A 22,016-nucleotide genomic window follows, 5' to 3' on the forward strand; every position below is an offset into this window, starting at 1 on the left:
ACAGAGCCTCTGATTAAGAACAGGGCTGCCCGCTCTGACGCGGCTCAGGGATTACGTCACACGGAGCGTCGTGCGCAGTGAAATCAGGACATTTCCTCACTTTCTAAAAAAAACCCGGGACGCCCGGGACAGGACGTGAAATACGGATATGTCCCGGGAAATATGGACGTTTGGTCACCCTAGCATAGTGACAGCACCCCACACTGTCATGGTATCATTACTGAATCTGCACACACCTACAACTGCCTACAAAAAAAAAAAAAATAAAAAAATAACATTGTAGTCATATCAGATTTACATATAGTCCGACATATTCTTGGAAGTGTGGGCCCCAGCTATCGACTACTTTGGATGGCCACACAGATAAAGAGCCTCATATGCTAAACAAGAAAATCTTATCAGCCCCGGTTGTTTGTATTTCCCCTCTTTTTGTCATGATCTGGCCTGTTTGCTCTCCCTTAATTGGATATTTCTTTCACCTGTCGTTTTCCCTCCCTGCTTCAATTATCATTTATTCCTCTCACCTGTTTCCTTTGGTTTATATTCTGTTCAGACTGAGCATTCAGTGCCAGATCATCATTTGTTTTCTTTTAGTCTGTCCAGTTCTGTTCATTTGATGCCACGGTTCATGTTCTGGATCCTGTCGGCCAGTGGAAGGAGGGTTTTGTGTTTGTCTCGTCTCCTGATTGTCCACTGTTCCTCCCCTGCTGAATCCTCTGGGTTTTTGGCTCTATACGCGGGGAGCTTCAGTTTTCATTTCAGTAAGCCTGGCACCAGTTTAAAGGTCCTGCATTCAGTTCTGGTTCCACGTCCTGTCTCTGCTACCCTCCTTCACTGAGCATCCCCGTCTGCACCTGATCCTGTCTGCTCCTGTGCGTGACCGCCTGGTCATGCTTCGGACTCTACTGGACTCTGAACCTGCCTGGAAGCTCTACGAGGCCTGGATCCTGTCTGTTCTGTCTGTTCTGGATCCTTGACCGGGATCGGCTTCCTGCAAGACCTCTGGGACTGAAGCACTGGGGACGTGATCGTGGTCACTTACCTGTGGTTCTTCCACTTTATTTATTTATTTATTTTTTCTCCACTACTATTGGGTTTCATGCTCTTTGTAGTTGCATATATGAAGACACATTTGTATATATGTTGGATTATTATGTTCTTAAATAAAGAATGTTTAAAAAAAGATTTACATATAGTCCACACACTGCAAAAAATATTGTAATCTTAAATGTCAGCCAAACCCATTTGCACAGATAAAACTTTTCAATAAACCAAACATTACCCATGACACATCTGCCCAAATAATCATGTAACACAACTATTTTCATTAATTTCAGACAGAACTATTCACATACGTACTTGTATTATATTAAACTCCTTTTTTCTCTGAGTACAGAGCAACTGGCTTGTTTAGTCTCACAATGAATCATGGGATACCCAAGGCCACGTAGGATACAGCGGACCTGTTCTTCAAAAAGAAGGATGAATTTGTTGGCTGTTTAACGAGGAGTATTCCAACCCGAACAGGCAACAGTGTAATGAAGTAATCAGCCATCAGATCCAAGCACTTCACCTATGCCCCAAAAGAAGAAGTACAGTAAATGAGGCCCTCTAGTGGTTATAGTGCAGTATTGTTTAGTCTCTGCTCTGCAGGTTCTTGTACAGAGTTCTGGTGTTTCCTGTCACTGTGGGCTGCAGAGCACAGTAGTACACAGCAGAGTCTGACAGACGGAGATCCTGGATCGTCAGATTAAATGAATTCTTGTTGCCGTTGAGTTCAGCATTGAATCTGTCTTTGAAATCCGGAGCTTTATCTCCTCCTGATGAGAATCCTTTCAGCATGTACTTTGGGAAGCTGTTTTCTTCTTGTTTATACCAGAACATTGTTGGAGTGAAAGTGCTCTTATAACTACATCCTAGAGTTACAGATTCTCCTTCAGCAGCAGCAACATGTCCTTCTGTCTGCGTCACTGAGTCTCCTTTACACTCTGAGGAAGAACAGAACATGCAGAGGAAGAGATGAATCAATAAAGATGATTGATTAAATTAAACAAAATAAAGATCTCTACTCTGTGTACATTAGATGTAATTTTCACTGATTATTGTTCAAGTGTTTGAAGAGGAAACATGTTGAGCTTTCTATCTTACCAAAGAAAAGAGCAGCTAGAATAATCCACAGCCAATGTTCCATCTGTCCAACAAGGTTTAAATCAGCAGGAGAAACTAGCTGATGTTCAACATTCAGTCTGACTATTGTTCTCTTCACAGCAACACTTATTATTGACACAATGCTGGAACACAGAGCACAAGGAGAGCTCCGCCTACTGGATGATGGCGCCCTCTAGAGGAGATAGAAGATTGAGTCAAACAGTAGGGATAATAGGCTCTAGCTGCTTATCCATGGGTCAAATACTTAACGCCACAGAACTAAAATTATTATCTGGGGGTTTCTAAAGGTGGAAAGTTGTCAAAAAAATAAAATTATATATTTATAAGTATGGATAATCCATACTTTCTTATGTTGTCACCTAAGGAACGGATAACACCTGCTACATGAAATGATCTCTCCTCTAATATTAAATCTGCCAAAGTCCAAAAGCCTTCTTACTTCTGCACTGGAAAAAATGGAAATCTAGATAAGTCATTTTTTCTTAAAATAAGTGCATTTGTTCTTTGATTTTGCCAATGGTACAAGACAATTTACACTTAAAATAAGAAAACACCATTGGTTTGTCTTATTCCGAGTGCATATTATCTAATTATCTTATGTTAAGAGTAAAAACACTCATTCCACTGGCAAATCATCTCATCTACCTACTCAAATTAAGGCTAAATACACTTAATTTAAGAAATGTTTATTTATTTCTAGATTCTTTTTCCAGTGTGGGCACATTTCTACTGTATGTCTCATGACATCATTTTAAGGGAAAAGGGTAAAACTTTGAAAAAGAGGTCATGTTCTGTCAAATTCCTCCTGGTCATTCATTTCATGGATCAATTGCAAAGAGTTGAAAGAAATATTCTATAGCATTGATTTGTACTTTCAACCTGGGATTTCTATGATAACTTTGTCCATTTGTGAGCCTGTCAGCTGAAGTCTCTGAGTTTATTTTTCCAATCACATCATCAGAAAAATGCTAGTGCCCAGTTCTTAATGCACATAGATAACAAATGATCAAAGCTACAGAAGTTAAATCTGTTTTCAGCTGCAATCACAAAAGTAAAACCTTTCAACTTTAATACAAAATATCCTGAAGCTCGAGTATAAGGGATCAAAGGATTACAATAATAATTAAAAGTATTAAAAGAACACAACTCCACCATGAAAAGGAATAATTTACAAGGACAGGTTCTACAAAGTATGTGGTAAAATGGCTGATCAATTATCAACTAACCAATCTAACGACATCATGTGTTATCTAGATTAAATGTGAATTCTGGATTTTTAAAGAGTAAATCAAAAATGATTACCAAGGTCTAGTACAGTTGTGCTTGAAAGTTTCCATACCCACCCATAAAAAAAAAAAAGATAAATTTACACCAGTAATTTAAATAACACAAAACTGGAAAAAGTAATAATAAATAAAAATGTTAGAGAAAAGTTAGTGAAATAAAATACTGATTTGGAATTTTAATTTTCCATATAATTCTATAAAAAAAACAACAACATTCCCAGACAAATTTAAGTACCTTACTGATGAACAGTGAACCAACATACCTGTCAACAGGTGCAGAAGTTTGACTGAACATTTAATGAACATTAAAGAAAACACCTGATTTCAGAAATTGCCTGAAATTGCTGCTGAACAAAATGTTTGTTCAGGTGCTGCATCAACCTATTTTACTTGTTGTACTTGTTAATATAGAAATATGTCACAGTTTCCATTATTTATAATTTATTATCACTTTTGTCAAATTAAATTAATTTTACTGACAGCTGATTTTTTAATATTTAACGGGGGGGGTGTGTAAACTTTGAAGCACAACTGTATATCTTTCTGCAGCAACCGTCTTGTTAATATCACAACTCTGCTTAATTAAATTAACAAGTCGACTTTTTGGTAAATGCCCAAATATAAATACATAAAAGCAGAAATTAGAAAATAAATACATTTATAAATGCACAAAAAGGAAGGCAAATACACAAATAAAAGAAAAAATAAATATAGATATACAAAAAGACAAAGGATTAGCCTTTTCCAGGACCCAAACGTATTTATGTATTAATAAATAATTTTAATAATTTAATTTATATACTGAAATATGTATTTAATATTTATTCATTCACATATTTTTTATATTATATTTAGTTATTCATTTATTCAGTTAAATGTTTTTATAAATTTTCATATGTATTTTTTGTTTTGTAACTTTTTTGCTGCCTCATATATATATATATATATATATACCGTAAATTCTCTAATATTGGCCTGTATTCCAATAGCGGCCGGTGTAGGTACCAGATTGACTCGGGCTGCCAGATTGACTAGGGGGCCTGCGCCTTTTGAGATGCGTCAGAGCGTCCGCCATCTTAAATGTGGCAAATCTGCAGTTTCTCAGTCACTTAAACAGTATCAGAGGGACTTTAATCTCTGAATATACTTTGTATTCATAGTATTTTTGGTTTTGTAATATTACAAGTTTATTTTTTGTATCCCTTTAGCTTCATTCTCCTGAATTTATTGTCGTTACAAATGCAGACCGCGGGCTCAATGTAGTTTGTTTGAGTGGCGTTGCCATAATGTCACGTCATCGGGAGGCGCAAGGCCCATGGCTAATTCGGTGACGTCATCGGAAGGCGCAGGGACCATGGAGAATTTCTTCGTAAAATTGTCCGTTTACAAACCGCAATCCCGCTTTCGAATAAAACCTACACCCCACTATAATTACTTTAGTAAGCTGTCCAGACCAATCAAAATGTTTTGCGCAATTGTGCAAACGTTAAAACAATTATGTATTGTGACGTCATCAAAAGGCGCAGGCCCCCGAGGCAATCTGGCAGCCCGAGTCAATCTGGTACCTACACCGGGTCTCTAATAATGGCCGGTCTCGCTGTCAGAGGAGGTAAATAATGGCCGGTCTCTAATACAGGCCGGGGCTATAAACGTTTTTTCTGGGCATACCTCAACATTATACTTGTGGTAGTAACATACAAGTACCACAGCCCTGCGCAGCTGGACGACAGGCCGACTGCTGCCCGTCTGCGCGAGGAAGAGAACAGACACGCAGCACAACATGAGGAGGAGCGCGAGTGATGAGGAGATTAAAGGGAGAGATGAAGAGGAGGAGGAAACTGAGGAGGAGAATTAAACATGATTGGAGGATTTTATTTTTTTTTTTTTACTTCAAACCAAGGGAGACATGGTAACTGTACTTTTTCAATAAATGAACCTAGTGTTTTATAGGTTCAAATAGACACAAAATCTCATTTTTATTCATTCCACTGGTAGTCTGTTTTGCTCAAATAGCAATAGAGGCCTGTTTCTAATACTGGCCTCTATCCAATAAAGGCCTGGTCCGCGATGCACTTGAGTGAAATAAAGGCCCGGGCCTATATTAGAGAATTTACGGTATATATATATATATATAGATTCCATGTAAAACTTTAGAGGTCTCTGTCCAGAAGAGCGCAGTCCTAGGAACAGCTAAGATACTGCGCAGAACCCTCAAACTCCCAGGCCTCTGGTAGAGGACCCGAGCTTGAGGATGACACATACCACCCCACGAGGGGTGAGAAAACTGTTTATATATATATATATATATATATATATATATATATATATATATATATATATATATATATATATATATATATATATATATATATATATATATATATATATACACTCACCGGCCACTTTATTAGGTACCCCATGCTAGTAACAGGTCAGACCCCCTTTTGCCTTCAGAACTGCCTCAATTCTTGGTGGCATAGATTCAACAAGGTGCTGGAAGCATTCCTCAGGGAGTTTGGTCCATATTGACATGATGGCATCACACAGTTGCCGCAGATTTGTCGGCTGCACATCCATGATGCGAATCTCCCGTTCCACCACATCCCAAAGATGCTCTATTGGATTGAGATCTGGTGACTGTGGAGGCCATTTGAGTACAGTGAACTCATTGTCATGTTCAAGAAACCAGTCTGAGATGATTCCAGCTTTATGACATGGCGCATTATCCTGCTGAAAGTAGCCATCAGAAGTTGGGTACATTGTGGTCATAAAGGGATGGACATGGTCAGCAACAATACTCAGGTAGGCTGTGGCGTTGCAACGATGCTCAATTGGTACCAAGGGGCCCAAAGAGTGCCAAGAAAATATTTCCCACACCATGACACCACCACCACCAGCCTGAACCGTTGATACAAGGCAGGATGGATCCATGCTTTCATGTTGCAGACGCCAAATTCTGACCCTACCATCCGAATGTTGCAGCAGAAATTGAGACTCATCAGACCAGGCAACGTTTTTCCAATCTTCTATTGTCCAATTTCGATGAGCTTGTGCAAATTGTAGCCTCAGTTTCCTGTTCTTAGCTGAAAGGAGTGGCACCCGGTGTGGTCTTCTGCTGCTGTAGCCCATCTGCCTCAAAGTTCCACGTACTGTGCGTTCAGAGATGCTCTTCTGCCCACCTTGGTTGTAACGGGTGGTTATTTGAGTCACTGTTGCCCTTCTATCAGCTCCAACCAGTCTGGCCATTCTCCTCTGACCTCTGGCATCAACAAGGCATTTCCGCCCACAGAACTGCCGCTCACTGGATGTTTTTTCTTTTTCGGACCATTCTCTGTAAACCCTAGAGATGGTCGTGCGTGAAAATCCCAGTAGATCAGCAGTTTCTGAAATACTCAGACCAGCCCTTCTGGCACCAACAATCATGCCACGTTCAAAGTCACTCAAATCACCTTTCTTCCCCATACTGATGCTCGGTTTGAACTGCAGGAGATTGTCTTGACCATGTCTACATGCCTAAATGCACTGAGTTGCCGCCATGTGATTGGCTGCTTAGAAATTAAGTGTTAACGAGCAGTTGGACAGGTGTACCTAATAAAGTGGCCGGTGAGTGTTTATATGTATATGGTTCTACAAGGTCAGTAGAAATAAAAAATTACAGCTGCAAGAGGCATTGGGCGGCTCTCTGTCTATTGTGGCCAGAGGAGCCTCACACCGCTGCCCCCATGCTTACACCTATTTGGTCTAAATTAGACCGGCCTAACAGCTGTTTTGGCCATTTCCTCTTCCATAGGGAGCACGGTGAAAACAAAGAACTTCCAGCAGTGAAACATGAGACTTCCTATTCTCAGGAGGCGGGGCTAAAGTGATGTCCATAAATGGCCAACTCTATGAGATGAATGCTGATCTGAGATGACACACAGGGAAAACAATACTGCTCTGACTATGCATATTGAACCTAAAACACCAGTATGTTATAAGGGGAGAGTTTACGTTTCAATGCTTAGTCACATCTACATGCTTTGATGCAGAAAAAAAAAATATATTTTGATACCTTTTGATCCCCAATGCCTAAAGTCTATGCATGGAGAATCTGTAACTCAAAACCTCAGCACAAGTTTGCTTAGATATGACATGAGTAAATGAGAGAAAATGGCATGTTTTATCCAAAATGGCTGACTTCCAATTGGGTTTAGAGCACGGATCCAAGAAACTTTTTTTGTCTGTCCTGGTAGGTGATGAATGTGTACCATGAATATGTACCTCAATAGAAGCACAGCCTGTTTGAAATGTTTAAAGGAATGTCATATGTGTGGCCAGAACCTTTTGTATGTTAATGTCTACTGTTTATATACAGTAGACATTGTGTAATTTCATTGAATTTGCAGCCACAACAAAGGAAGCACTGATCCATTCATATTTTATGTTCTTATGTTACAAATAGGCATCAGTAAACCAGCTGTGAGCAAGACATTGCATCAGAAAGAAAGCACAAAGAGTTAAAATAATAACTGATTCCATATGTCAAAGAGGAAAACAGGAGTAACCACTGAAAAATAGCCCCACCTCTGTCCTCTATAATGGAAGATGTTGGGGTCTGCAGTCCAGCTATATCTCCCTACAGGAAGGTTCACAGCTAAATGGAGCACCAGGCCAGATGCAGCTACTATGACAAGAAGACGCTGAGAGAACATAAAGTTAGAACTTGAACTAACAGAATCTAGCAGAGTTAGGAAGAATGGTCCCTGCAGTCTATGTTTCTGAGGGCCTCTAGTGGATGCTGTGGAGTATTACAGGTTTTTGTACAGAGTTATAGTGTTTCCTGTCACTGTGGGCTGCAGAGCACAGTAGTACACAGCAGAGTCTGTCATCACTGCAGAGGAGATGGTCATGCTCATTTTGTCTTCTTTTGCTTCAAATTTCAGCCTGCCCAGATATTGTGCTTCACCAAAGGGAGAGTGGGACTTCAGGAACTCTGGAGGTTTTCCAGGATATTGTCGATACCAGAACAAATAGCTGGTGGAACCTTTGTTGTAACTGCAGGACAGAGTTACTGAGCTGCCCTCTAAAGTGAACTCCTCAGTCTTCAGTGCAGTAAGTTGTTGACAGTTTATATCTGAAAGAAAAAATAAACTCAAATAACTGAAGAATAACAATGATCAACTTTTCCTATGTTTGACTCCAACCAACCTGTTCCAAAGAGCAGGACCAGTAGAATAAATCCATATTTTTGCACGGAGAGCATGTTGAGAAGATGTAATGATTGTGTTGAACTGTGTTGAATGTGGAAGTTTGTCTCTCTTCTATAGTTCAGTAACAGCTCAGCTCCTCCTCCCTCCTGGTAAACCGACTCACAGCCTTTTGTTGTCAGCTTGAAGTTGTTCAATTAGAGAATGCGTTTGAATGCAGAAACCAAAAAAAGGAGTTATTGTCTTTAGAAAGGACTTTGAAAAATAAGCTGATTAGTCAGTTACTCCATCTGTGTGATATATTTCATTGAATTAAGATAATAAAAGAAATAAAGTAAACAAATGTAGGTGTTATATTTGATCAGGATCTTTGATTTAAATCCCATATCATAGGTTTTATGAGTTTTTCTTTTGCTGAGAAACTAGTCCATGCATTTGTTACTTCAAGGCTGGACTATTGTAATTCTTTACTATCAGGAAGTCCACAAACTGTAGTTAAAAGCCTTCAGCTGATCCAAAATGCTGCAGCCAGAGTTCTGATGAAAATGAAAAAGAGAGATCATATCTCTCCTATCCTGGCTTCTCTTCATTGGCTTCCTGTTAAATCCAGAATAGAATTTAAAATCCTCCTTCTCACATATAAAGCCTTAAATGGCCAAGCTCCATCTGATATCAGAGATCTGATTGTTCCTTATGTTCCTAACAGAGCACTTCGCTCTCAATCTGCAGGTTTACTAGTGGTTCCTAGAATTTCTAAAAGTAGAATGGGAGGCAGATCTTTTAGTTATCAGGCTCCTCTCCTGTGGAACCAACTACCAGTTTTAGTCCGTGAGGCAGACACCCTGTCTACTTTTAAGGCTAGGCTTAAAACTTTCCTTTTTGATAAAGCTTATAGTTAAAAATAGAGTGATTTTATTTAGTTGCTGGGAACAGCCAATGAATTACAATTTAGTCACAGACAGTCTCCTTAGCTCTACATTGGCCCTACTGTAGCTCTATATTAGAGGTCACGGATTAGCGGACCGTGGTCCGGACCCGGACCCACCTGCTGGCTAATCTGACCCAACCTGATTTAAAACATTTATATTATTACTACATGTTGTCCAAGTGTCTAACTTCACTTGTACCGCTTCTCCTGTTAATACGGTAAAGCCCTGGGGAGCGTCCGGCTCCAGGCTGCACATGATCCAAATGAGCCAATGAGCTGTCAGTCTGGGTTGCTGCTGCTGCTACTTTTAGACACAGCAGGCAAACCTGTGGCAAGCCGGGCGATGGGAAAGAAGGAGAAGACCATGAGAAAAAGAGAGCAGAGAAAGTGTGGACTGCTGGAAGAACTGCGGTGAACTGGTGAAAGAAAAGTGAAATGGTGCTCAAAGATGACCCTGCACATTTAGAGGATGTTTGGCTCAACCTGCTGCTGTGAAGCAGGATTCTCCACCATGAACAGAATCAACAATAAATCTGGATCCAGGCTCAAAATGAGCTCCTTGATATGTGCTTTAGAATGGCTTAGTCTCCATTTAAACCCAGGTTTAAAGCCTTGCAGGGCAGCATAAAGCCCACTGCCAACATTAAGACAGAGAAAAGAAAGAAAATAACAAATGATCAGTTCAGGTAATTTATAAAATATGGGAGTCAGGAAATTGTCTATAAACCAAACTGAATGATAGCTGTTCTCTACTTCAAAAAACACTTTAGATTTTAAAATGGAAAAAATGTCTTTTTTTATATTTTTATTTAAAAATTCAATGTATAACATGGATGCATACTCCCCTTTGTCTATTTCAGTGTTAAATGTTGTTTAAAGTAACAGATTATAATTAAAAATGTCTCCGGACCTTTAGAGGTTGATAATTTTCTTTATTCGGACCCCACTGATTTTTTAAATGGCTACCACTGCTCTATATTTCTTATTCCTAATCCAAAGAATTTAGGTTATTCTGAGCTAGCTCTATATTTAGGCTGCTGTCATTTTAGACTGCCTCAGGACATAGGGACCCCTCTTCATCATTCTGCTTTATTCTATCTATTCTCCTATTCTGCAGTTTTCGTTAGTTCTAGTGATGGTGAGATGAAGCCTCATGAGGCATTCAACCGTTTGGCCAAGTTGCTTCAATGATCCCCACAGTTCATGAGGCTTCATGTGAACATGTCACCACCTAATGGTGGGGTGCAGAACTACAGTTTGTATTAAATCTGTGACTTCTTTGCAACTGTTTTTCTTTTTTTTTCCTTTTAAGTTCCCTTGAAATTGTTAAAATCTTTTGTAAGTTTTAAGTGTAAAATTTCTTTGAACAATCATTTAAGGTGCATAGTGTTGGGAGCTGGAGAAGTTCCACCTTTCTCCAGCAGAGTCCGCCGTGGATCCTTCTGAGTGAGCCTCCTGCACAGCTGCAGCCCATCAGATCATCAGAGGATCCACTATATAAGCTGTCTTCAGACCTTGCCTCAACGCCGCAGTGTTGATCCAGTTGGTCAGCGCCTAAGCCTAGACTCTCAGTGAATCTTTTGTGACTTTGAATCCAGCCTGGATTCTAACCGTTGTCTCTGTCTCCCAGGAAACCAGTTTCTCCTCTGTGGAGCTCAGGAAGAGCTAACCTGCCGAGCCGACCCTCAGAGCCAAACCTGAAGAACCTCAGTGAACTTCCATGCAGCTCAGGACTAAGAGCTGGAAAACCCAAAGCCAAGGTCTGCTCAGAACTAGAAGTAAGACGCTGAAGCAGCTAGCGGACTCTGCTGATCAACTCCTCTCCAGATCCAACAGTGACCCTCTCAAAGTTATCTACAAGAACCCTCAAGGTACAATCAGTTACAATCAAGAACGCCAGCTCCAAAGTGCAACGCTAACAGAGCTGTCTCTCACGCAGACTACGGTGAACCAGTTTCCAGGCCCGAACCAGAACCAGTCAATCAGTGTGCTTGTGAACAAATAAACTTGTTAACTTTTACTCCTGTGTTCGTCTACTCGTGTTCTGCATATTTGGGTCACTCTTAGAGTACCCATCATGACACACAGTTTTTCTGCCATTTTAGTGAAATAAACTCAAGCATATCTGTATCTCGATTTGTGTGTGTGCAGGGGGATTTGAAAATGTGTAAATGAAACTGTAAATGTGTGAGGAGATTTGTGTGTCTGTACAACAATCTGCAAATGTGCAAAACTACTTGTGTGTGTGTAATCTGGTTTGCAAATGTGTAAAAAATCCACAAATCTGTAATACAGATTTTACAGATACAAATGCGGCAGAAGTGTAGCAAAAATCACATGTGTAAAGAGAGCAAACCGAGAAACCGCTGGACTTGTAACCAATGATGTGTCTGTATTTCTGGGTGTTGAAGGGAAAATACTTCGGACACAGTGTCTCTGTGTGTGCTTACAGATTGTTCTACACATTTGCATATCTTACTACAGATTTGTAAATCTGAATACAGATTTGTAAATCTCAGTACATATTTGTAGATCTGAATACAGATTTGTGGATTTTTTATTTATTTATTTTACACACAGAGTATATTTGTTTGCTTTGGGTTTTTTTTTATCTTTTATTTGTAAACAGCTCCATTTTGTGTTTTTTTTATATTAGGGGTAATAACAGAAGTTTTGCCATCTGCAGCATTAAACTGCAAAAGATGAAACAAAAACAACAAGATGAAAATGATACTTTTTTTTACTTAAGTGTATTATTTTGAGTTGGTAAATAGGTTGATCCATCAATGGAATGAATATTTCTGCCTTTATAATGAGATGTATAATGTGTATTTCTGCTCCCGGGTCAAAATGGTGGGCTGGGGCTGGAAAAGAAATTAAAGATTGCAAATGTGCTCCAGCTCTACCTTTCATGTTTACTTCTGTAAACATAGAACACGCTCCCTTGTGACACTTAAGTTGAATGAATTCAGTTCACACAGAAGATTACATATTTGGAAATGAGATCAACCACGCAAAAGAATCAGATTTCCTAAAAAAATCTGAACTGTGCGTCAATGGCTGCAGTGTGAACGTAGCCTTTAACGTGTTCATCCAGACATGACAATGGCCGGGGTTCCAGATGTTCATTTAAAGCTGCTTAATTTATTCCAAAACCAGTTTAAATGTGAGTTTAGGATCATTAATCCATTTAAATCCATTTTCCCCTTTTCTTTTGATAGAATATAGAGCCGGAAACATTAACTAGTTGGTTTCTGCTAAAAGGAGTGAGCAATGCAACCCTGAGGGACCAAGTATGGTAGAGATATAAAGGTATAGTTTAAAGAAGAGAAAATCACCTTAAAACGTTTTAGTTTTATTCAAATTAACCAAAGCTGTTTGCCTTTGTGTTCACTAAGTATTTAGTTCCTGCTCTCTTCCTAGTTTATTGAATTTTTTACTGTTTTATTTTAACATTAATCTTTAATTATCCTCCCATATTTGTTTGTTGTTCTTTGTGTGGCTCAGTGTTGATGTGTCCTGTCTGCTCTGCTGCTAAACTCCCAGATTGTCTATAAGGTCAATAAAATGAGAAGAACTGCAGGAGGAACGTCTCACTGTCCTTATTTAAGGCTAATTTGTTTTGACACTGCAAGGTGACAAGAACAATTGTTCTATTAACATGAGCTGTCAGGTCAGACCCCCCAACAGGGAAACAATAATAACCACCAATCTGCCAAAGAGCTGTACTATAGTAATATTAGGACTCTTGCTCCATTTGACTTCAGTTTGGTTTATTTATAAAGAATCAGTTTACAACAATTTTATTAAAGCATTTAAAACCAAAAAATACAAACAGACCCTGTTTTCACATTTTATGCAATGAAACCTTTATTATAGTAAAAAAACGAGAAAAAAACGAAGGAAGCATACTTAAAAGAACCAGCCCCGTGGGATTTAATTAAAAAATTTTTAAATAGAAACAACCCAACAAAGTCATCTAAAAGGAATTCAGTGGGGATGGTTGGAAATGGCGTTTTCGTGTTTTCCGTGTGATCCCCGTGAATCACGTTTGTATTTCTGAGGCCATTTTTTATTTCAAAAGAAACTGCAATGTACCCGGACAACCCCCAGGGGGCGTTTGGGGGACCTCTCCCGTGTGAGGGGACGTTGGGGGCCCTTGCAGTAATGAAAAGCGGGTTTTATTGGGGATCTTGGTGTGATATTTTTCAATTTTATTTTTTTTTTGTTTAAAAAATTTAAAAGTTAAAAATTTAAATTTTTAACAAAGATTATGAGTCAAGTGACGCTAATCTTATTTTATAAAAAATGGGTTGCGTAGTTATGATACCCCCCCGATTTTTTCTAGAACTGTTATTTCTTTTTTTTATCTGCATTGCTATTTATTTAAAATGAAAAATAAAATTAAAAATTTTTGGGGGAGCCCGGGGATACGTATGTACGCAACCAGAGAAAAGCGTAAAGAGACAGTGCTGCGCGGGTTTTGTGTTGAAAATTAAAAAAAATTTTAAATTGACCCCTTTGAAAAGAAAAATTTTTTTTGGGTTTTTGTAAAAAAAATATATTTTCTTTAGTTTTTTTAAATAAATTGCCGTTGAAACTTTGTTTTTGGGTGTTATTTCTTCCTTTAATAAAAAAAATATTTAAATAAAACTGGGCACATTTCGAACTTAAGGCCGTGGTTAAGCTGAGGGTTGAGATAACCATTTGGGGGGGTTTCAACCCCAATTTGGGGCCAGTTGCCTTAATTTTTTTTTTTTTTTTTATAAAGTTGAAAGTTAAAATGTCAGGTTTTCTATTTTTAAACAACAATGGAGTATTTTTGGACCTTCCCAGCATACCTTTTAAAAAAGGGGGAGCTCCCCAGTTTTTTCATTTTCCGAGAAGTCTGCTTTTTGTCAAAAAAAAAGCGGTTTATGGGATTTTTTGTATTGTTTATTTTATTTTTTTTTTTTTTTTGGGGTTTTTTTTTTTTTTTTTTTAACTTTTTTTTTAATGTTTTTTTTTTTTTTTAAATTGTTCCCTACTTTTGGGGGTTTTTTTTTGGTTTTTAAATTTTTTTTTTTTTTTTTTTTTTTTTTGTTATTTTTTAATCTTTTGTTTTTTTGTTAAAGGTGGGTTGTTTTTGGGGAGGGGGTTATGAAGTATTATCATTTTTTTATTTTTTCTTTTTTTTTTTTTTTTTTGAAAATTTTATAAGAGGTCTGGTGGGATTAAATTTTGGGGGGTTTTTTTTTTTCCCCCCCGTGGGGAAATTTTTTTAAATTTTTAAAAGGGGGGGTTTTTTTTAAAAAATAAAAGGTTTTTTTTTTTTTTTTTTTAAAAAAAGATTTTTTATAGTTGGGGGAAAAAAATCCCCTTTTAATTTTAAAAGCTGTGCGGTTACGAATGTTACAGCGTGTGGGGCGTAGCCGCTAATGTAGCGAATTTTAGTTTAATAATAGTTTAACGGTTTATTTGCTGGACATTCCGATGAGCCTCTTATTCTGCCTCTCCTGTCTGTGTCTAGAAAACGCGCATGCGTATGCGTGGAACTAATGAATCCCCCGCACCCACACACACGGGGTGGAGCGGAGCAGAGCCCTTATCTTCAGAGTTTTTGAAACTTTTTTGAACCTCTGATAAAAAGTAGTGTTAGATGTTTTACGGCTTTTTGCAAGATAAGTTTTTTTTGGGTTTGGGGAAAAACACTTCCCATGTTAAAAATAAAAACAAAAAAATAAATGTTCAATAAATAAATAAAATTTCTATTAATTGCCCCCCAAAATACAATGAAAAAAAAATGTAGGTAAAAAATTAAATTATAAGTGGACAAAATGTATATATCTCTTAATTAGCTTTTTTTTTTTTTCACTTTTTTTGTAAAAGTTTCATTTTTTACTTAAATGACTGTTTAATTGAGGTCTGAAGAAGTTTTCTCTAAGGGAGACCTAAAGAAAAAGATCCCTTTTGTGGGGTTTTTGTTTTCCCGAGATTCCTTTGAATGCAAATCTACCAGTCTCCATGTGTAAAACACAACAAGCACTTTTTTTGGGTCTAATAAATGTTGTTTATCTATAGTAAATATTTAGTTTTTTTTTATTTCTGTCATTAAAAAAAAATTTTTTTACATGTGTTATGTCTTGGGGGATCTTTAAAAAAATATTTTAAAAGAAGGTAAAAAAAATAAAGAAGCAATTAAGAGATTATATAATTTTAGGGCTGCAACTAAAGATTATTTAAAAATCGATGAATTGGGATTTTTTTTTTCGTTTAATCGATGAATGGAAAAAAAATATTTTTTTATTAAACCCTTCTTTTTTCCCAAAATAAACATTTTAGAAGAAAAACAAGCAACGGAGTACAGGTTGTCTTTAAACTGCCCCGGGTGCAATATGAAAAATAAATGTTGTGTTAAAACTAGAAACTTTCAGAGAATGTAGCTGTACCCACAAAATTTTTTTAGGCTATTTTGTTAAAAAGCCAAAAAGAGAAGGCTTTTTTTTTTTTTAAAGCCCAAAGGGGGGTTAAAAACAACGGGCCCCCCCTTTTCAACAAATGATTTTTTTTTAGACTAGAAGAGTTCTCCCTTTTTAAGACAGGAAAGTTGCATTAAAGTTGTACTTGAGAAAATCTAAACCCATAAGATAAAAATGCCGTGATTCAATTTTTAAATTGTATTTGGATAAAATGAGAGAATGGGTGCTAAAAAAAACACCCTCCAAAAAAGATATTTACATGGGAAGTAGCAATAATTAATTGAATATTACTGATCTTGCGGATTTTATCTTTATTTCCCATAAATTGCAGGATCTTCTTTACTTTATCTTTCCCAAAAGGGATTTTAACTTTAAAGCCTTGCCTAAATTTGCAAGTTTTAATTTTTTTTTAAAGAAATTTAAACGCTGTTTAAAGCAATTCAAATAAATTAAAAAGAAAAAAAAGTAGCAAACCTTACACTGCTGTAACCTACTAAGGGTAAGGAAGCATCAGATGAGTCCCTGAGAAACTAACTTTGGGTTTCCCCCACTTTAAAACCAAACAAACAGGGCCGTCACCCTGCTATCACTCTCTTCATGCCATTAAGGCCCAAGGTTTTTTTTTTTTAGGTGCTGGTTAAAGTGGTGCTTTTGGTGTTTTTGGGGGTTTTTTGTTTTTAGTTTTTTTTTTGGGGGGGTTTTTTTGGTTAATTGTGTAATGGGGTGGTTTTGGTTGGAGGGGGTAAATTTTGGGTTATGCAACGGAAGGGGTTTTGGGGGGGAGGGAAGGGGGGGATTTGGGGAGGGAAGGCGGAAAAGGGGGTGGTAAAAAGTGGTTTTTTTTAGCGTTTTTTTAAAAAAGTGCTGGGGGGGGAAAAGTCCTTTGGGGGAAACCAAGGGGTGATCCTGATATTTTTTTTCCCCCGGGGGGGGGGGGGGGGGAATTAAGGGAAAAACAAATTTTTAAATTGTTGAAAAAAGGGGGCTTTTTGTTTTGGGTTTAGTTCTTTTAAAAGGGGGGGTTTTTTTTCACCCTTTTTTTTTGATTTGGGGGGGGAATTTAAAAAGAATTTTTTGGGTTTTTTTGTTTTTTTTTTTTTGGGAGATTGTTTAAATAAAAAAATTTAGAAAAAAAAATTTCGTTTTTAAAAAAAGGGGGGGGTTGGGAAAAAAATTTTAAAAGGGGGGGCGGGGAATAGAAAAGGGGAAAATGAACAGGAATTAAAGGGAATAAAATTTAAAAGGGTTAAAATTTTTTTTTTTTAAAAGGAGGTTTTTTAGAGGGGGGGAGGGAGGGGGCCCTTTGGGCGTTTGGTTTTTCCCGGGGGGGGAAAAATTTTTGGGGGGTCGGGGTTTTTTGACCGGGGGGGGGGGTTTTGGGGCCCCCGTGGCCTGGTGGTGGCGGAAGGCAAAAAAAAGGGCCCCCCCCGGGGAAGTCAAGAAAATTTTGGGGGGGGGTTTTTCGGTTTTTTTCTTGTTTGTGTTTTGAGGGGGGGAGGCGATTGAAAAAAAAAATTTGGAAAACGTTTAAAAAAGGGGGGGGGGCGAAAAAATTGGGAAAATTGGTCGGGGGAAGCCCCCGTTCCGTTTTAAAAAAACGGTCGGAGGGTTTTTTTTTTTTGAGGGTTTTTGTTTGTTTTTCCCGAAATTTTTTTGGGGGAAAACCCCCCGAAATTCTGCTTTCCCCCCAAAATTTTTGGGGGCCAAAAAGTTTTTAAAAATTTTTGCTTTGTTTCCCCTTTTTTTTTTTTTTGCTTTTTTTTTTAAAAAAAAAAAAAAGGTTTTTTAAAAAAAAAAAGGTTTTTGGTTTTGTGTTTTTTTTTTTGTTTTTTGGTGTGTGTTAAAAAAAAATTTTTTTTTTTTTTTTGGCTGGGGTTGCTTTTTGGGGGGGGGGGAAAAAAATTTTTTAGGGGGGTTTGGGTTTTTTTTTTTTTTTTTTTTCCCCAAATTCCCCCCTTTTTTCTTTTTTCAAGTAGAAAAATTTCATTTTTATTTGGGGTTTAAAAAAAAATTTTTTCAATTTTTTGCTTTTTTTTAAAATTTTTTGTCTGGGGGAAATTTTTTCAAAGATGGACGTTTTTAAAAGGGGGAAAGGGAAAAGTGATTCCCCCTCGGGGCAGGTGCTTTCTTTGGTTTTCAGTCCTTTTTCACTTTTTGTTCCCCGGGGGGAAATTGGACGGTGGGGAAAAGGGGGGGTTTTTTTGGGGGGAAAAATAATAAAAAAAGAGTTACCCAAAACCACTAAAAATCCCCGAAGGGGGGTTTTTGGGGGGTTTCCCCGTTTTAAGATGCCCATTGTTGAAATTTTTAAATTTTCTTAAAATTTTTTTTTGTCGGGGAGGTGGGGTAAAAACCCTTATATAAATTTGGAGGACAAATTATTGTTTATTTCGTTTTGTAAAAATTTTAATTTTTTTTAAAATTACAAATTGGTTTTTTAAAATTTTTTTTTAATTTTGTTATTCTAAAAAAAGACCTTTTGATTAAAAATTTTTTTTGGGGTCTTGTTTAATGCCCTTTTTAAAAACGTTTAATTTTTAAAAAAAATTTTTTAAAAATTGTATTCCTATAACTTAAAATTTATTGGAATTTTTTGGTTGTGAAAATTGAATGTTTATTTATTTTGGAAGTTAAAAGCGATTTTACAAAAAAATTTAAATTTAAATGTTTTAAAATCTAATCCCCCGATATTTTAATTTTGGAAATTTTAGGGGCCCCCAAATTCCCAAATTTTTTTTTTTTTTTATTTTAAAAATAAAATGGTTATTAAGGGGGGAAAAGAAAACATTTTGTTTTCCAAATAAGTTTTTCTTCAGTGTTAAGAGGGGGGGGAAACAGTAATTTTTTGGGTTTGGGGGGGGGGGGCCCGGGGGGGGGGTCTGGGGGGCGGTGGTTGGTTTAGAAGTTTAGGAGGGGGGACTTTTGAGGGGATTTCGGGGGAAAATTTTTTTTTTCAAATGGTGTAGGACTGGTTCCCCCTTGTAAGGTCATTCGTCAGGTGTTTAAATTCCCGTCTTTTTCGAAACAAAATCCCGGGGAAAAACCCAAAAAAAACACGGCAAGTCCTTACCATGGAAAATGGGGGAAAAAGTTTTGAGAACCCCGGGGGGGGGGCAAGGGGTAGACCTTAACATTTTGTGCCCCGTTTTTTTTCCTGGGGCGTGAGTTTTGTTTAAAAAAAAATAAATTTTTTAAAAATTTTTAAAATATTTTAAAATAAAAACCCATTTATTTTGGTTTAAAATTTTTAAATTTTTTTGGTTAAAAATTTTTCAAGGGTCCTTTTTTTAAAAAGGGTTTTTAAAGGGAATTAAAATTCTTTTTTCCCATGTTATCCTAAATCTTTAAATTTTTTTATTTCCCAAAAAAAAACCCTTTAAAAAAAAAAAAAAAAAAATAGTTTAATAATTTAAAAAAATATATAATTTTAAAATTTTTTAATTATATAAATTTTTTTTTTTTTTAAAAAAAGGGGGAAAATTTAAAGCCCCCCCCCCCCTTTCCCGGCCCTGCATTTCTTTTTGGGAAAACGACGAAGAAGGTTGGTTTTTAAAAGTGTTGGGCCCCCAAAAAAAAGCTTTATTTAAAAAACAAAAATTTTCCCCCAAGAAATTTTTAAAAAATTTTAAAAAAAACATTAATTTTGGGTGGGGGGGCAGTTTGTAAATCATTTTTTGGCTTTTAAAAAAAGGAGCGCACGGGGGAAAACCATAAACCAAAAAAAATGGTGATGAAAAAAAAAAAAATTTAAAAAAAAAAAAAAGATGGGCCCCGGGGCCCCCTTTTGTGTTTTTTTTCCCTTGCTCCTTGCAGTCAAAAAAAACCCCCGAAAAAACACGCTTTCCCGGGGGGGGGCAGGATGAAAATACTTGTTCCCCAAATTGTTGTTTTAAAGTTTGGAAACGCCGCCTAGTTACCCTCCCGGGAGATATAATTAATACCCAAAAAATTTTCCCCCTCATATCCCTTCGAACCCTGGCCAAAACCCCCCCATTTCATCAAAACCCCCAACCGAAAATTTAGGAAGGGGAAAAATTTTTAAAAATTTTTGTGGCATGGAGCTTAAAACCTTTCATAAGTAAAAAGAGAAGATATTTGGGGGTTTTAAAAAAAAAAGTTAAAAAAAAATTTTTAAAAAAATTTGCCCTATGGAAGAATTTAAATCAAAATTTAATTCCCCCCCCAAAAAATGAAAGCCCCCCCATTTGAATTAACCTTTGTATGGGGGGGAAAGGGGGCCCCTGCCCCGGGAAAACAAGTTTTTTAACCCAATTTAAACACAGGGCCCCGGGAAGGTTTTTAATGGAAAGAAATGCATTTTTAATAAAACATTTAAAGAAATAAAAAAAAAAACACAGAATAAAATCTAAACACAAACATCCGGTTAGATCCTATTTACAATATGGTAAAGATAAATACAGTTTATCATGGCATTCACAGAATTCAATCCAAGAAAGCACAGCCAATCACATAGACACCGGTCCAAGGAGCAGATGACCTTATCTGGAAAAAAAAAACAGGAGTTAGTGAACGAACACGATAGTATGTGAAATTTAAACACATAAACACTGGGAGAGGTGTAACTTTAACCAATAGAAGAGGGAAACACACAGGGAGAACCTAAAGTGAACAGAAGTGATAACCGTAAACAATGCTTGGAGAAAATGCCTGAAAATGCTGCATTTGTTGGAGTCTACAGTCTATGGAAGTAAATCTGTGTCGCTGGGATTTGAATTAAAAATGCTACTGGAATTTAAATGTTGTATGTTTGTACTTACTGTTTCAGTGTTAAAATATATTCAGAACACATTTTTGACCTAAAAAAAATCATTGTCATTATTTCTACTCAGTTGAAATTTCATTTATTTTCTCTTCAAGCTAAAAATTCACATTACTATTTCAACGTGATTACATTTTCAATACTTATTTTTCAGTTTAATTTTTTAGTGTTAAAAAAATCTGCATATTTTTTTTAGTATCTTCACTAATACTGATGAACATCTGGAAGCAATAAAGGTTTGTTACCTTCTTCTCCTGGGTGGAGCAGACTGATGGTTTAGCTGCGAGGTCGTCAACGTTTTTTAGACTCCAGAATGTTGGAGAGACAAATAGAGGAGCCATGTTTCTCCTCCTTAGTGGACTGTGTGCTCCGTCCTCTTCTTCAGCTCCTTCATAAATGAAAGCAAAGCATCCTCAGAGTCTTAACCTATCTGCATGTGATGTTTCTCTAGTCAAACCAACATACCTCCAAACATGTGTGGATGGATTCTGTTCCAATGTGATCCGACTGCTAGAACACTGCTAGCTGTTCAACCTGCTTTCCCTGTAAAAATAAGACAAATTAATCGACAGAATTTCCTCCACACCAAGTTGAAATCTGGGGCAGGATGTTGTTTTCATCATAATCTTGCACTTCCTGTGTTTCAGTGACTGTTAGCTTTTAATCAGGCCTGGGAAGCTTGAGTTGTCGGTTTGTCGTGTTAATAAAGTCTTACTCCGTGTGTTTCCTGTTCCAGTCTTTCTCTGTGCCGTCCTCAGGTGGGGACTGGAAAGCACCTCACCATCCTGGATGTCCCGGTTCCTCACAGGAGTTTTGCTTTTTGACGTCCACAGTGTCTGAACATACATGAAAAACTAAGTGAGGCCACCTGAAATGTTGAATTTTCATTGAAATGATGGATTATTGTTGCTCCTTACTGAACATGCTCTCACCCTTTGTAAAGGTCAGCAGCTCAGATGCTGCTGCTCTGGTTTGGTCGCTGTAGATCTCATCAGCATCTCCTGATAGCTGTAGAGGCTCGATCCAACATGAGATTCAAAAAACACAGAAGAGATCCACTGCAGTCAGGACAGGCCTAGATGATATGGAGAATATTTCTGCAGAGGGTTCTTTTCCCTCCAACTAGGCCTGAAAACTAACTAACCAGAGGAACATCTAGAACTAGACCACATCGGAAAGCCGTTTCTAACAGTCGTGCTTCTCCTAACT

The 22,016-nt window shown here is 37.3% G+C and overlaps 1 long non-coding RNA gene and 1 gene segment (V, D, J or C); both read right to left on the reverse strand.

Moving 5' to 3' along the window:
* Positions 1-1,367: 1,367 nt before the first annotated feature.
* LOC119798175 lies at positions 1,368-2,292 on the reverse strand. The segment is given in 2 exon segments: positions 1,368-1,988; positions 2,149-2,292. Coding segments are annotated over 2 exon segments (396 nt in total).
* An 18,714-nt stretch (positions 2,293-21,006) lies between these two features.
* LOC119798163 lies at positions 21,007-21,574 on the reverse strand. Its single transcript, XR_005282673.1, has 3 exons — positions 21,523-21,574; positions 21,273-21,350; positions 21,007-21,195 (listed from the first exon to the last, which is right to left on the reverse strand). It is a non-coding gene; the product is annotated as an uncharacterized LOC119798163 (long non-coding RNA).
* Positions 21,575-22,016: the final 442 nt, after the last annotated feature.

Source organism: Cyprinodon tularosa, unplaced genomic scaffold, assembly GCF_016077235.1.
Source record: "Cyprinodon tularosa strain WSP-4 unplaced genomic scaffold, ASM1607723v1 ctg612, whole genome shotgun sequence".
Taxonomy (NCBI): domain Eukaryota; kingdom Metazoa; phylum Chordata; class Actinopteri; order Cyprinodontiformes; family Cyprinodontidae; genus Cyprinodon; species Cyprinodon tularosa.